The 16,059-nt window shown below is 46.7% G+C and overlaps 1 protein-coding gene across 5 annotated transcripts in view; it reads left to right on the top strand.

Moving 5' to 3' along the window:
- The window catches only part of LOC110497375 (lipopolysaccharide-responsive and beige-like anchor protein), a 328,302-nt gene that overhangs the window by 38,213 nt on the left and 274,030 nt on the right, over positions 1-16,059 (top strand). For all 5 annotated transcript variants that reach the window (XM_036954299.1, XM_036954302.1, XM_036954301.1 and 2 more), the window contains exons 2-7: positions 69-155; positions 440-584; positions 8,152-8,252; positions 11,169-11,264; positions 13,293-13,414; positions 14,708-14,834. In XM_036954299.1, the coding sequence (XP_036810194.1) occupies positions 69-155; positions 440-584; positions 8,152-8,252; positions 11,169-11,264; positions 13,293-13,414; positions 14,708-14,834 (678 nt within the window). The remainder of the gene's footprint in view (positions 1-68; positions 156-439; positions 585-8,151; positions 8,253-11,168; positions 11,265-13,292; positions 13,415-14,707; positions 14,835-16,059) is intronic.

Below are 16,059 nucleotides of genomic sequence, written 5' to 3'. Positions count from 1 at the left end.
TCTTATTCTCTCCCTCTAATTCTCTTTCTCTCTATTTTACCCTCATCTCTCGCTCTCTCGCTCTCTAGTTGGTGGGGGGCCAGTTTGACCTGGAGATGAACTTCATTATCCAGGAGAAGGACAGCATTGTGTGCATGGTGGAGCTGCTGGACAAGGTGGGTGCTACACACACAAAATGAAATGGAACAATATGTATAATATAATCTATGGTGCATGAGTTGTGGCTGTACACACACAGAAATACACAGAGAGAAATAGATTTTCTGCCAGTCCACCCATCGTGGTCTCATTGACTTGAATGGGGATCCCCGTTCTAGTAATTGTAGGCCTATTTCTATGGGTACATGTTAGCGGTGGAGGATTGTAAAGCGCTTTGAGCATCTGGCAAATCTCTTTCTAAATCGGATCCATTATTATTATTATTATGTCTGGTTCCCAGTGTGAGCCCACGTGCCAGGCGGAGGTGTGGAGCATCTTCACGGCTATCCTGAAGAAGAGCGTGAGGAACCTGCAGGCCTGCACCGACACGGCCCTCATCAACCTGGTCCTGGACCGCGTGGCCCACACTGACAGCATGATCGCAGGTACTGCCACAGTAACACCAGAGGCCAAAGTCATTTCACTCCAAAGTAATGAGGTCACCCCAGTCCTCAGTACAGTATTTAGCATGCTGACACCTACCTACAGGGTTGTCTAGTTCCCCTGGAGTGTGGATGATTGTCTCAGTCATAATCATTGTCCAGTGGTTCTCCAAGTCCTGTGTTTTTCTACCTTTTTAAATCCAAAGTAATGACCACTGCCTCAGTCCGAATGATTCCCTACTGTACAGGTATCACCCTTAGAATGAGGAAGTGAGATAGCGCTGTCTAATGCTCCTCACCTTCCCTCATCAAGCCTAGCCAGCTAACGGCACTATTCTGTGTGTGTCTGAAAAGAGACTACTTTGTCCTGCAGCAACTAAAGCACTGAGGAAGTGCGGACACCCATGGACGGACGGACAGATAGACCGAAAGACACACGCATCATCATCATCATTAGATTAGGAGTGTGTGTGCAGACCTGACACCACTACTCAGCCTCGCGCTAACCCACTGCCCAGTCAGAGAAGTGACTCCCACACCAGTCAGTAGACACAATCACCAGCCTCAATCACTCACCAGACTCTCACCCAGTTACTAATGAGGCCAAAATAACTATTCTAAAGCTCAATGATTGACCACTGGCCTGGCAGAGCAGGATAATCAGCCTTAGCATAATGAAACCATTAGCCCAGGGAACATTAACATGCAGTCCAGGCCAGACAGACAGACAAACCCAGGGAACATGAACATGCAGTCCAGGCCAGACAGACAGACAAACCCAGGGAACATGAACATGCAGTCCAGGCCAGACAGACAGACAAACCCAGGGAACATTAACATGCAGTCCAGGCCAGACAGACAGACAAACCCAGGGAACATTAACATGCAGTCCAGGCCAGACAGACAGACAAACCCAGGGAACATTAACATGCAGTCCAGGCCAGACAGACAGACAGACAAACCCAGGGAACATTAACATGCAGTCCAGGCCAGACAGACAGACAGAAAAACCCAGGGAACATTAACATGCAGTCCAGGCCAGACAGACAGACAAACCCAGGGAACATTAACATGGAGTCCAGGCCAGACAGACAGACAAACCCAGGGAACATGAACATGCAGTCCAGGCCAGACAGACAGACAGACGGACAGACAAACCCAGGAAACATGGACATGCATTCCAGGCCAGACAGACCGACAAACCCAGGGAACATGGACATGCAGTCCAGGCCAGACAGACAGACAAACCCAGGGAACATGGACATGCAGTCCAGGCCAGACAGACAAACCCAGGGAACATGGACATGCAGTCCAAGACACACAGACAGATGGACAGACAAACCCAGTGAACATGAACATGCAGTTCAGTTCAGGCCAGACAGACAGACAGACATACAAACCCAGGGAACATGAATATGCAGTCCAGGCCAGACAGACAAACCCAGGGAACATGCAGTCCAAGCCAGACAGACAAACCCAGGGAACATGAACATGCAGTCCAGGCCAGACAGACAAACCCAGGGAACATGCAATCCAGGCCAGACAGACAAACCCAGGGAACATGCAGTCCAGGCCAGACGAACAAACCCAGGGAACATGAACATGCAGGTCAGGCCAGACAGACAGACGGACAGACAAACCCAGTCAACATGGACATGCAGTCCAGGACAGACAGACGGACAGACAAATCCAGTCAACATGGACATGCAGTCCAGGCAGACCAACCCAGGGAACATGAACATGCAGTCCAGGACAGACAGACAGACAGACAGATGGACAGACCAACCCAGGGAACATGAACATGCAGTCCAGGACAGACAGACAGACAGACAGAAGGACAGACAAACCCAGGGAACATGAACATGCAGTCCAGGCCAGACAGACCAACCCAGGGAACATGAACATGCAGTCCAGGACAGACAGACAGACGGACAGACAAACCCAGGGAACACGAACATGCAATCCAGGCCAGACAGACGGACAGACAAACCCAGGGAACATGAACATGCAGTCCATGCCAGACAGACAAACCCAGGGAACATGAACATGCAGGCCAGACCAGACAGACAGACGGACAGACAAACCCAGGGAACATGAACATGCAGTCCAGGCCAGACAGACAAAGCCAAGGAACATGCAGTCCAGGCCAGACATACAAAGCCAGGGAACATGAACATGCAGGTCAGGCCAGACAGACAAACCCAGGGAACATGAACATGCAGGTCAGGCCAGACAGACAACCCAGTCAACATGAACATGTAGTTCAAACAGACAGACGAACCCAGGGAACATGGACATGCAGTCCAGGCCAGACAGACAACCCAGTCAACATGAACATGTAGTTCAAACAGACAGACAAACCCAGGGAACATGAACATGCAGTCCAAGGACAGACAGATAGACGGACAGACAAAACCAGGGAACATGGACATGCATTCCAGGCCAGACAGACAGACAAACCCAGGGAACATGAACATGCAGGTCAGGCCAGACAGACAAAGCCAGTCAACATGAACATGTAGTTCAGGCCAGACCGACAGATAAACTCTTTTTACACTAATGTGCCAACCCGAACCGACTGCACTTGCTCTGATATGTTCTTGTCACGTCGTCCTTTCAGCACGTCCCCGTCAATTATGGTGTAACCAGGCCATTGCAATATGTTTTGACTCGGCTTGGCTCAGTAGTGTGAAACGGGCATTAGGCTGTTAGATCAGATGGGCTCTCTCCCTCTCCTTCCATGGCTGGTGTGTGTCAGTCCTCTGATGCCCCAGGTCGCTCTGGGAGGCCATAAAACATCTCTGTTCACTGAGATGAAAATGGTCCTCCATGGCATTAGCCAGTAATGTGTCTTATTATAGGCTGAATGCCAGGGGGAGTGTGCATTGATAAGCCAATCAATACACATTACTGGCTAATGCCAGGAGGACCATTTTCATCTCAGTGAACAGAGAAGAGATGTTCTATTCCCCCCCCCCCCCTGACCTTTGCATCGGATCATCGCGGCTACCAAGTGGCTATAGTGGCTAACGCCCCTGTCCCGAAGCTAGCACCAGTTAACCGCGAGCCAGGTGCATCTCCCGGCTAGCAAAGAAAATTACTACAACTACATTACCTCTTTCGCAAAACTGGCCTGGACCCTTCGTCGATAAGGAGCCCCGCCGTTCCACCATGACTGGTCTGCCGACGTAACTCCATCTGCTGTGCCCTCAACCGGCCTTTACCGGACGTCTGAGCAGGCGCTTCTACTAGCCCCGGCCTGCTAACTTTAAACGCCATGTCTCCCGCTTGCTAGGTAGTAACGACTACCCAGCGGCTTCCCTGTTCCATCTTTGCTGTTCACTGGACCCTATGGTCACTTGGCTACATAGCTGATGCCTGCTGGACTGTTCATTAATCACTGTACTCCATTTTGTTTATGTTTTGTTTATCTGTTGGCCCCAGCCTCGAACTCAGGCTTTGTGTGTAGTTAACTGACCCTCTCTGCCCATTCATCGCCATTTTACCTGTTGTTGTTGTCTTAGCGGATTAGCTGTTGTTGTCTTACCCGTTGTCTTAGCCAGATCTCCCAATCAACACCTTTTGATTGCTTTATGCCTCGCTTTATGTCTTACTCAAATGTCAATATGCCTTGTATATTGTTGTTTAGGATAGTTATCATTGTTTTAGTTTACTGCGGAGCACCTAGTCCCACTCAACATGCCTCAGATACCTCCTTTGTCCCACCTCCCACACATGCGGTGACCTCACCCAGCATAACTAGCACATCCAGAGATGCAACCTCTCTTATCATCACTCAGTGCCAGGGTTTACCTCCACTGTACCCGCACCCCATCAAACCCCTGTCTGTACATTATACCCTGAATCTATTCTACCATGCCCAGAAATCTGCTCCTTTTATTCTCTGTCCCCAACGCACTAGACGACCAGTTTTGATATCCTTTAGCCGTACCCTCATCCTACTACTCTGTTCCTCGGGTGAAGTGGAGGTCAACCCAGGCCCTGCGTGTCCTCAGGCACTCTCATTTGTTGACTTCTGTAATTGAAAAAGCCTTGGTTTCATGCATGTTAACATCAGAAGCCTCCTCCCTACGTTTGGTTTACTCACTGCTTTAGCACACTCATGTCTGAATCCTGGCGTAGGAAGGTCACCAAAAATTCTGAGATTTCCATCCCCAACTGTCACATTTTCTGTCAAGCTAGAACTGCCAAATGGGGAGGAGTTGCAATCTACTGCGGAGATAGCGTGCAAAGTTCTGTCATACTTTCCAGGTCTATGCCCAAACAGTTTGAGCTTCTAATTAAAAAAATTATTCTCTCCAGAAATAAGTCTTTCACTGTTGCCCCTTGTTATAGACCCTCAAACTCCCAGCTGTGCCCTGGACACCAAATGTGAATTGATTGCTCCCCATCTATCTTCAGAGTTCATTCTGTTAGGTGACCTAAACTGGGATATGCTTAACACCCCAGCAGTCCTACATTCTAAGCTAGATGCCCTCAATCTCACACAAATTATCAAGGAACCCACCAGGTACAAACCTAATAAATCTGTAAACATGGGCACTCTCATAGATATTATCCTGACCAACTTGCCCTCCAAATACACCTCTACTGTTTTCAATCAGGATCTCAGTGATTACTGCCTCATTGCCTGCATCCGCTATGGGTCCATGGTCAAACGACCATCCGTCATCACTGTCAAACTCTCACTAAAACACTTCCGCGAGCAGGCCTTTCTAATCGACCTGGCCCGTGTATCCTGGAAGGATATTAACCTCATCCCGTCATCTGAGAATGCCTTGTCGTTCTTTAAAAGTAATTTCCTCATCTTAAATAAGCATGCCCCTTTAAAAAAATGTAGAACTAAGAACAGGTTTAGCCCTTGGTTCACTCCAGACCTGACTGCCCTCGACCAGCACAAAAACATCCTGTGGCGGACTGCAATAGCATCGAATAGTCCCCACGATATGCACATTTTCAGGGAAGTCAGGAACCAATACACGCTGTCAGTCAGGAAAGCAAAGGCTAGCTTTTTCAAACAGAAATTTGCATCCTGTAGCTCCAACTCCAAAAAGTTTTGGGACAATGTAAAGTCCATGGAGAATAAGAGCAGCACCTCCCAGCTGCCCACTGCACTGAGGCTAGGTAACACTGTCACCACGATAAATCCACGATAATCGAGAATTTCAATAAGCATTTCTCTACGGCTGGCCATGCTTTCCTCCTGGCGACCCCAACCCCGGCCAACAGCTCTACACCCCCCGCAGCTACTTGCCCAAGCCTCCCCAGCTTCTCCTTCACCCAAATCCAGTTAGCAGATGTTCTGAAAGAGCTGCAAAACTTAGACCCGTACAAATCAGCTGGGCTAGACAATCTGGACCCTCTCTTTCTAAAATGATCCACCTCCATTGTTACCAGTCTGTTCAACCTCTTTCTTATCGTCCGAGATCCCTAAAGATTGGATAGCTGCTGCGTTCATCCCCCTCTTCAAAGGGGGAGACACCCTAGACCCAAACACATATAGACATATATTCATCTTGCCCTGCCTTTCTAAAGTCTTTCGAAAGCCAAGTTAATAAACAGATCACTGACCATTTCGAATCCCACCGTACCTTCTCCGCTGTGCAATCCGGTTTCCGAGCTGGTCACGGTTGCACCTCAGCCACGCTCAAGGTACTAAACGATATCATAACCGCCATCGATAAAAGATTGTACTGTGCAGCCGTCTTCACCGACCTGGCCAAGGCTTTCGACTGTCAATCACCGTATTCTTATCGGCAGACTCAATAGCCTTGGTTTCTCAAATGCCTCGCCTGGTTCACCAACTACTTCTCAGATCGAGTTCAGTGTGTCAAATCGGAGTGCCTGTTGTCCGGACCTCTGGCAGTCTCTATGGGGGTACCACAGGGTTCAATTCTCGGGCCGACTCTTTTCTCTGTATTTTTCAACGATGTCGCTCTTGCTGCTGGTGATACCCTGATACATCTCTACGCAGACAACACCATTCTGTATACATCTGGCCCTTCTTTGGACACTGTGTTAACAAACCTCCAAATGAGCAGCAATGCCATTCAACACTCCTTCCGTGGCTTCCAACTGCTCTTAAATGCTAGTAAAACTAAATGCATGCTTTTCAACCGTTCACTACCCGCCCGCCCGATTAGCTTCACTACTCTGGACAGTTCTGACCTAGAATATGTGGACAACTACAAATACCTAGGTGTCTGGCTAGACTGTAAACTCTCCTTCCAGACTCATCTTAAACACCTCCAATCCAAAATTAAATCTAGAATCGGCTTTCTATTTCGCTACAAAGCCTCCTTCACTCACGTCGCCAAACATACCCTAGGAAAACTGACTATCCTACCAATCCTCGACTTCGGCGATGTAATTTACAAAATAGCCTCCAACACTCTACTCAGCAATCTGGATCCAGTCTTTCACAGTGGCATCCGTTTTGTCACCAAAGGCCCATATACCACCCACCACTGCGACCTGTATGCTCTCATCGGCTGGCCCTCGCTACATATTCGTCACCAGACCCACTGTCTCCAGGTCATCTATAAGTCTTTGCTAGGTAAAGCTCCGCCTTATCTCAGCTCACTGGTCTCGATAACAACACCCACCCGTAGCACGCGCTCGAGCAGGTATATCTCACTGGTCATCCCCAAAGCCAACACCTCTTTTGGCCACCTTTCCTTCCAGTTCTCCGCTGCCAATGACTAGAACGATTTGCAAAATGTATTGTAGCTGGAGACTTCTATTTCCCTCACTAACTTTAAACATCAACTATCTGAGCAGCTTTCCGATCGCTGCTGCTGTACACAGCCCATCTGTAAATAGCCCACCCAATCTACCTACCTCATCCCCATATTGTTTTTATTTACTTTTCTGCTCTTTTGCACACCAGTATTTCTACTTGCACATCTATCACTCCAGTGTTAATTTGCTAAATTGTAATTACTTCGCTACTAATGCCTATTTATTGCCTTACCTCCTTATGCCGTTTGCACACAGTATGTAGACTTGATTTTTTTTATTTCTATTGTGTTATTGACTGTATGCTTGTTTATTCCATGAGTAACTCTGTTGTTGTCTGTGTCACACTGCTTTGCTTTATCTTGGCCAGGTCACAGTTGTAAATGAGAACTTGTTCTCAACTGGCCTACCTGGTTAAATAAAGGTAAAATAAAAAAACACATTGATGGGGAACAGCATATCATTTCTCCACATTTGCCATAACATGAAGATATGTGTACTTAACAAATAAAAGGTGATTTGGTTTGCATAGTATTTTAAGTGCTGAATATCTGATTTAAGTCTTTTTCGATGTCCTCTTTAGTGTGAAGTGTTTTTGGTCTACTTGTAATCAATCCATAAAATGTTTTATTAGCCAAGTAACAAGAGGTCACACAACGATGTTACTTTGGTTATAGAGGTTCTGGAACATCACTCTGTATATGTTTTGCTTTTCACTTGGACTCTGTTCAAGTCCATTGTTAGGGTGTGGTCAGTTTCCCCTCTTCACATATGTCATGTTTAACCTGTGTGTGTCCCTTCCCTCTTCCAGACCTGATGGTGGACATGCTAGGGGTGCTGGCCAGCTACAGCATCACAGTCAAGGAGCTGAAGTTGTTCTTCAGCAAACTGCAAGGAGAGAAAGGCCAATGGGTAACACAACTAGTCTAACCTTCATACCGTACCGCCCTGTCATATTTGTCTTGTAGAGAACATGGGGAATGTGCTAGCAACACTTCAACTGGTTGCCTGTACATGTCCTTTTAGCCTCTCTGTGCTCTGGTACCATACATCACACTGTGTAGTGCAAACACACCATCGCTGTCTATTGGGCTAATCCAAAAAACATTACTGCATTGTTCATGTGTAATAACTTGAGGAGGAAGTTGCCTCTTAGCTCTGATTTATGAAGGCAGTTTTATCATTCTACCTTCTACTGGGTAATGTTACGATTTAAGGAGAGGGTAAACTGATCTTAGATCAGTGTTTGGAATTAAATCACACACATTTAACAGTTGAACATAAATAGGATAGTACTATCATTAGTTAAAAATAGTATCTATACTTAAGATATATTAGTGATTATAAAGTTGAAGAAGAATTTGTTTTCCAACCTGGGTTTTGTAGTTTTCCACCAAGACAGCCTGGGCAGTCTTACCTAGCAGGGTGGAGTCAGTACAGTACAGTGGGAAGACAGCCTGGACAGTCTTACCTAGCAGGGTGGAGTCAGTAAAGTACAATGGGAAGACAGCCTGGACAGTCTTACCTAGCAGGGTGGAGTCAGTAAAGTACAATGGGAAGACAGCCTGGACAGTCTTACCTAGCAGGGTGGAGTCAGTACAGTACAATGGGAAGACAGCCTGGACAGTCTTACCTAGCAGGGTGGAGTCAGTACAGTACAATGGGAAGACAGCCTGGACAGTCTTGCCTAGCAAGGTGGAGTCAGTACAGTACAATGGGAAGACAGCCTGGGCAGTCTTGCCTAGTCAGTACAGTACAGTAGCCCTTGCGTAAAAACAGCAGATCTAGTAGGTTGTACCATGAATTATCCACTGATTCCATTTCAGTCCACACACACACAGACACAGACACTCTGCTAGCTCTGTGAAATATTATGTGAGGGGGTTGGCAAGAGATGATGCGTCTATCAGGAGTCTCTCCCTCACAGGATTTGAACAGAGTGACACACAGTGTGATATGCTGACTGCCTCCTCCACAGAAATTAAACTGACAGAGGCCTTGTCGGAAGAAAAGCTCATAAATATATTATGGAAGTTTATCAACGTTGATCACGGTTCCGTGGGCTCTGATCTGAAGCGGGTGACCTTGCAGCATCAACGGGAATGTAAAGTAGATCAACAGAACTACTGCATCCTCAGTATAATGTCTCTAGCGAGTTCTCAACAAGATGTTGAGTTGGTTAGTAGAGGTCAATATAGAAAAGCAGAAAATAATAGACCTGGACTCTGTAGTTGTGGAGATGTTGGTGTGTTTGTTTTGCTTGCTTACCTGCATGTGAACCTGAACATGTTCAGGAAGTGTTCAGACCCCCTTGCCTTTTTCCACATTTTGTTACGTTGCCGCCTTATTTTAAAATTGATTCAATTGTTTTTTCCCCTCCTCAATCTACACACAATATCCCTTAATGGCAAAGCAAAAATAGGTTTTTAGACATTTTAGAAAATGTATGAAAAAGAATCACATATGCATAAGTACTTTGTTGAATCGCCTATGGCAGCGATTACAGCCTCGAGTCTTCTTGGGTTTGACGCTACAAGCTTGGCACACCTGGATTTGGGGAGGTTCTCCCATTCTTCTCTGTAGATCCTCTCAAGCTCTGTCAGGTTGGATGCAGCGTCGCTGCACGGCTATTTTCAGGTCTCTCCAGAGATCGATCGGGTTCACGTCCGGACTCTGGCTGGGCCACTCAAGGACATTCAGACTTGTCCCGAAGCCATTCCTACGTTGTCTTGGCTGTGTGTCTGAGGTCCTGAGCCGTCTGTAGCAGGTTTTCGTCAAGGATCTCTCTGCTCCGTTCATCTATCCCTCGATCCTGACTAGTCTCCCAGTCCCTGCCACTGAAAAACGTCCCCACAGCATGATGCTGCCACCACCATGCTTCAACTTAGGGATGGTGCCAGGTTTCCTCAAGACTTGGCGCTTGGCATTCAGGCCAAAGAGTTCAATTTCATCAGACCAAAGAATCTTGTTTCTCATGGTCAGAGTCATTTAGGTGCCTTTTGCCAAACTCAAAGCGGGCTGTTATGTGCCTTTTTTTTACTGAGGAGTGGCTTCCGTCTGGCCACTCTACCATAAAGGGCTGATTGGTGGAGTGCGGAAGAGATGGTTGTCCTTCTGGAAGGTTCTCCCATCTCCACAGAGGAACTCTAGAGCTCTGTCAGAGTGACCATCGGGGTTCTTGTTCACCTCCCTAACCAAGGCCCTTCTCCCCCGATTTCTCAGTTTGGCCAGGGGGCCAGCTCTAGGAAGAGTCTTAGTGGTTCAAAACTTCTTCCATTTAAGAATTATGGAGGCTACTGTGTTCTTGGGAACCTTCAATGCTGCAGACATTTTTTTGGTACCCTTCCCCAGATCTATGCCTCGACACAATCCTGTCTCGGAGCTCTACAGACAATTCCATCCACTTCATGGCTTGGTTTTTGCTCTGACATGTACTGTCAGCTGTGAGACCTTATATAGACAGGTGTGTGCCTTTCCAAATCGAGTTGTAGAAACATCTCAAGGATGATCAACGGAAACCGGATGCACCGGAGCCCAAATTAGTCTCATAGTGAAGGGTCTGAATACTTATGTAAATAAGACTTTGTAAAAATGTATAAAAACCTGTTTTTGCTTTGTCGTTATGGGGTATTGTGTGTAGAGGTGATGAGGATTTTTTGTATTTCATCAATTTTAGAATAAGGCTGTAACGTAACAAAATGTGGGAACAGGGAAGGTGTCTGAATACTCTCCCGACTGCACTGTGGCTTTACATTAAAGTACTTGTGTATGCGGTGCACCCTCATCAAAGTCTGTGGCCTCTCATCTTGTGCGTGTTCTTCCCTCCAGCCTCCCCATGCGGTGAAGCTGCTGTCTGTCCTGAGGAGCATGGCCCACCGGAACGGACCTGACTCCTTCTTCAGCTTCCCAGGGAAGAGTGCTGCTGTGAGTACAGTGACAACTCAATACACCTCCACATGTATACCGGAGTCTCAGACTGATCGTTAGAAGACAGTACTCACCACCCAACTAGACTACAGTCTGACGCTACACCTGGTACGACACTATTCCCCTAAGCACTGATCAAGTAGTGCACTATGTAAGGTAAAAGTTGTGTCAGACTTGTAGTGACTGGTATGAGTCTCGGTGAACACAGTGCCTACGATAAGGTAGTGGTATTTACAGCACCTCTGGATAGCTTCTAAATGGGCTACATCCTCTTGTGCTCGACTTCCCACATGATCCAAGGCCGGACGCATTTGCAATAACTAAGATAATGCATCCTGAATTGCCTATAAGCTCTGACCCAGCACACATCTTGGCTTCTATATCCTATAATGCCAAGGTTTACCAACCATATGTAGCTTGGGTCATACTGTGTTTCTGTGTGTGTGTTGAATAATCAGCATGGGAAGAGAGGAGGAGCACAGATGCTAGCTAATCTTCCTCTGTTCTCCTTCTCCTCCCTTCATTCTAATGCTCCTAGCCGTCTTCCCTCTGTTCTTCTCCTCCCTTCATTCTAATGCTCCTAGCCGTCTTCCCTCTGTTCTTTCAGTCCTTCATTCTAATGCTCCTAGCTGTCTTCCCTCTGTTCTTCTCCTCCCTTCATTCTAATGCTCCTAGCCATCTTCCCTCTGTTCTTCTCCTCCCTTCATTCTAATGCTCCTAGCCGTCTTCCCTCTGTTCTCCTTCTCCTCCCTTCATTCTAATGCTCCTAGCTGTCTTCCCTCTGTTCTCCTTCTCCCCCCTTCATTCTAATGCTCCTAGCAGTCTTCCCTCTGTTCTCCTTCTCCTCCCTTCATTCTAATGCTCCTAGCTGTCTTCCCTCTGTTCTCCTTCTCCCCCCTTCATTCTAATGCTCCTAGCCGTCTTCCCTCTGTTCTTCTCCTCCCTTCATTCTAATGCTCCTAGCTGTCTTCCTTCTGTTCTTTTCAGTCCTTCATTCTAATGCTCCTAGCTGTCTTCCCTCTGTTCTTCTCCTCCCTTCATTCTAATGCTCCTAGCAGTCTTCCCTCTGTTCTTCTCCTCCCTTCATTCTAATGCTCCTAGCCGTCTCCGAACTCATTCTCACCCCTTCCTTCTCATAGCAGCAATCCCTAAGCTGCTTTTTCCAATACCTTTTTTATCTATCCAGCCATTCAGCCAGCCAGCCATGTGATTTAGTGAGTGAAAGAATAACATATAAGTCCCCTGGGAATGTTCTGTTATACCCCTCTCTTAAAATAGAGCAGTTTTCTAATACACTTCCTGGTATCAATGGGTTTAAAAGTGTGGACTTAGCTTCACTAACTCAGTTAAGATGCTCTTCAAGGTAATGAAGGATGACAACTTATCAGACGAAGTCTCAGCTGTGATCTCATATCTTAGGCGATGTCGGCTAAGTTTTCATGAAGGACGACGTCATAGCCTTGTGTATGCTACGTTTTAACTGTGTATCTCCGTCTAGGACCTTTGCCCTTCTATTTTCTCAATGAGTCTCACCTGAATGCTGTCTACACCTGTACGTGGCCATGGTACATGGCCACGTACAGGTACTGTAACTTCATGTACAGTACCTGGGCTAGATAGCTAACTATAGAGAGAATCATGTCTGCTCACATTTTGTCTTACAATTGCTGTCTGGAACACTCACATTGTATGTAGAGAGAGAGTGTGTGTGTGTGTGTGCACTGTATATCTCTGTGTACCCTTCCATTGCCATGGTGACGGTGCCCTTTGGTGAGGGTGAGCTCTGGGCCGCCCTGAGAGAGTCTGTGATTAGTGTGTGCTCAGACTCCGCTGCACGCTAAGCACACGCCTTCCCCTTGCTGTGAATCTGGCTAATGAGGCAGGAAGCCCTCTGGATAGACACACACATGAACAACTCCATCCCTTCCTTCTTGGACCCACTGTAGTCTTGGTCACACTACTCACTATCCTATTTCTAAAACATTCTTTCTCAACTCATTGAGCTCACCGTTTGTCTCCTCACAGGCTATAGCTCTGCCCCCTATAGCCAAATGGCCGTACCAGAGTGGATTCACCTTCCACACGTGGCTCCGCATGGATCCAATCAACAACATCAATGTTGACAAGGACAAGCCTTACCTGTACTGGTGAGTTACATACACCTGGCGTCCATGTTGGAGATCAACTCCACTGCACTCGGCGACTGCAGACTGACCTTGCATCCTAAATGGTGAATCATTGTGGTAACACTGACACAACTTACCGCTGCTTGATTTGTTCTCCTTCTCTATGCAAATGACGTCTCTACTCATATCCTGACTTGAGATACCCATGCATAAATTTTGTATGGATAATCCAATATTATTCAGGTGTATTCAAATAGAATTTGGCTCATCCCTTAGTTCCCTTTCTGTGTGTGTGTGTGTGTGTGTGTGTGTGTGTGTGTGTGTGTGTGTGTGTGTGTGTGTGTGTGTGTGTGTGTGTGTGTGTGTGTGTGTGTGTGTGTGTGTGTGTGTGTGTGTGTGTGTGTGTGTGTGTGTGTGTGTGTGTGTGTGTGTGTGTGTGTGTGTGTGTGTGTGTGTGTGTGTACTGTATTTGCACGCCAAGGAAAGCTATTTGATTTTTTTCCCCTTGTTCATCAAAATTGTAGGATGAAGTCATCCCCAAATAGTAAAAAAAAACTGACATCAAATAGAGGCTTAATACACACACACACACACACACACACACACATTACCAGATGAAGTAGGCATATTGATGCAATGCCTCTCCGTTTCCATTTACCACTCTCTCTCTTCCTTCTCTCTCTCTCTTCCTTCTCGCTCTTTCTCTCTCCTCTCTCTCTCTCCCCTTACTCTTTCCTCTCTCCTCTCTCTCTCCTCTTTCTCTCTCCCCTTACTCTTTCCTCTCTCCATTCTTCCCTCCCTCTCTCAGGGACAGTAAATCAGTGCCTCACTCGTTCCTATTTTCAGCCGATAATTAATTTCTGTCAAAAAATCTAATTGATGTGCCGGGATTTGGTGGGCCTTCTGTTTGGTGGGCCTTCTGAAAGTGATAACCAACCCCACACAGCCAGCCAGCTGGAGGCAGAAAAGTCTGTAGTAAAACTCCTTCAGACTCTGCCCTTTTTAAAAAGAGATTAGTTCACTAAATCACACACAGCGACCGCCGGGGCCCCTGATCGCTCAGAACACAGACACCCACAAATGGGAATTTGTTGTGAAGTTGACAAATGATTGAGGCTTTCGCCATCTCTGTCTCTCCTCCGTTTTCAAAGTGTTTTTGAAATTTGTATGTTTGAATGATTTATTGGCAGATTGACTTGTCTCAACCCCCGTCTGCCCTTGAGTGTCAGGCTGTGTTAAAGTGAGCCGTCACGCTCACTAACTGAAATCTGTTTTTTCTGTCTCTTTTTATTTTTCTTCCCTCTCTTCCTGTAGTTTTCGCACCAACAAAGGTCTGGGATACTCTGCACACTTTGTGGGCGGCTGTTTGATTGTGACCTCGTTAAAGTCCAAGGGGAAGGGATTCCAGCACTGTGTGAAATATGACTTCAAACCACAGAAGGTAGGCAGACGGCGAGGCCGGTCGACAGACAGACACGGTCCTGTGGGAGAGACACACACAAACCTAGCACTCATAAAACATAGAAACACGTGCTAAGTAGGACACACAAACATGTTCTCTTTCGCATAGGACACAGAGAGAACAAATTGTACGCAGGCATAGTACACATACACTTCCCTCTCGTCTAGGCCCTTTGGGATGAAGCATAGTCATTTGGTCCTTCCTCTGGGGGCCAGTATAGTCAGAGCAGAACAGTGAAAAAAGGATAGCAGGAACGAGAGAGAGGGATGATGTAATGGGGCACGACACACAGCCAGACCATAGCACCCAGACCCAGTCAAGCCCAACAGCATTGGTGAGATCCATGGTGCCCCTGGCCAATTAAAACTCGTTATCCCCCGGAGTGGAACAACGCTACTCTACTTCCTCCTCAGACTCAGAACCTCATTCTATCTTTAGGCCTCTGTATTCCACGGTCGGTCTTATCTCCCAAGCTGTCTGCCTGGTAACTCTAATAACCTATTTCACTGGATTCTTCCAATGTCTGACAGAAATCTGAGCAGCCGATGTAGGTGGGATTGTAGCCCAAGGGGTTTAGGAGCTGATCGGGTGATGTCCCATGTCTCATAAGGGTAACTCTGTGAAGGCAGCCAGGAATCAGGCTAAATTAAGGCTGGCCAATGCTTTTTTTGGTGGTTTGCAGTCTGCTGCTGCCAATGTGAAACTCATGATAACATAGCCTATTATTCATTGTATCGTGTTAGTAACTTCATTACCATTGTTGTAAATTCAATTATAATTTAAAACATTATAACAACAACAACAAAAATGTGTGAAACTGGTGAGGTGTTTAGGGTGTCATAGAAATATAATCTCATTCTAGTGCTGTGGTTAAGTTGTTGTTGTTTCAGTGGTACATGGCGACCATGGTGGTTAAGTTGTTGTTGTTTCAGTGGTACATGGTGACCATGGTGGTTAAGTTGTTGTTTCAGTGGTACATGGCGACCATGGTGGTTAAGTTGTTGTTGTTTCAGTGGTACATGGCGACCATGGTGGTTAAGTTGTTGTTGTTTCAGTGGTACATGGTGACCATGGTGGTTAAGTTGTTGTTGTTTCAGGGGTACATGGCGACCATGGTGGTTAAGTTGTTGTTGTTTCAGTGGTACATGGCGACCATGGTGGTTAAGTTGTTGTTGTTTCAGTGGTACATGGCGACCATGGTGGT

This window comes from Oncorhynchus mykiss, chromosome 19 (assembly GCF_013265735.2).
Source record: "Oncorhynchus mykiss isolate Arlee chromosome 19, USDA_OmykA_1.1, whole genome shotgun sequence".
NCBI lineage: Eukaryota > Metazoa > Chordata > Actinopteri > Salmoniformes > Salmonidae > Oncorhynchus > Oncorhynchus mykiss.
The sequence above is the reverse complement of the archived record's forward strand: the minus strand, read 5'-3'. Positions and strand labels throughout refer to the sequence as shown.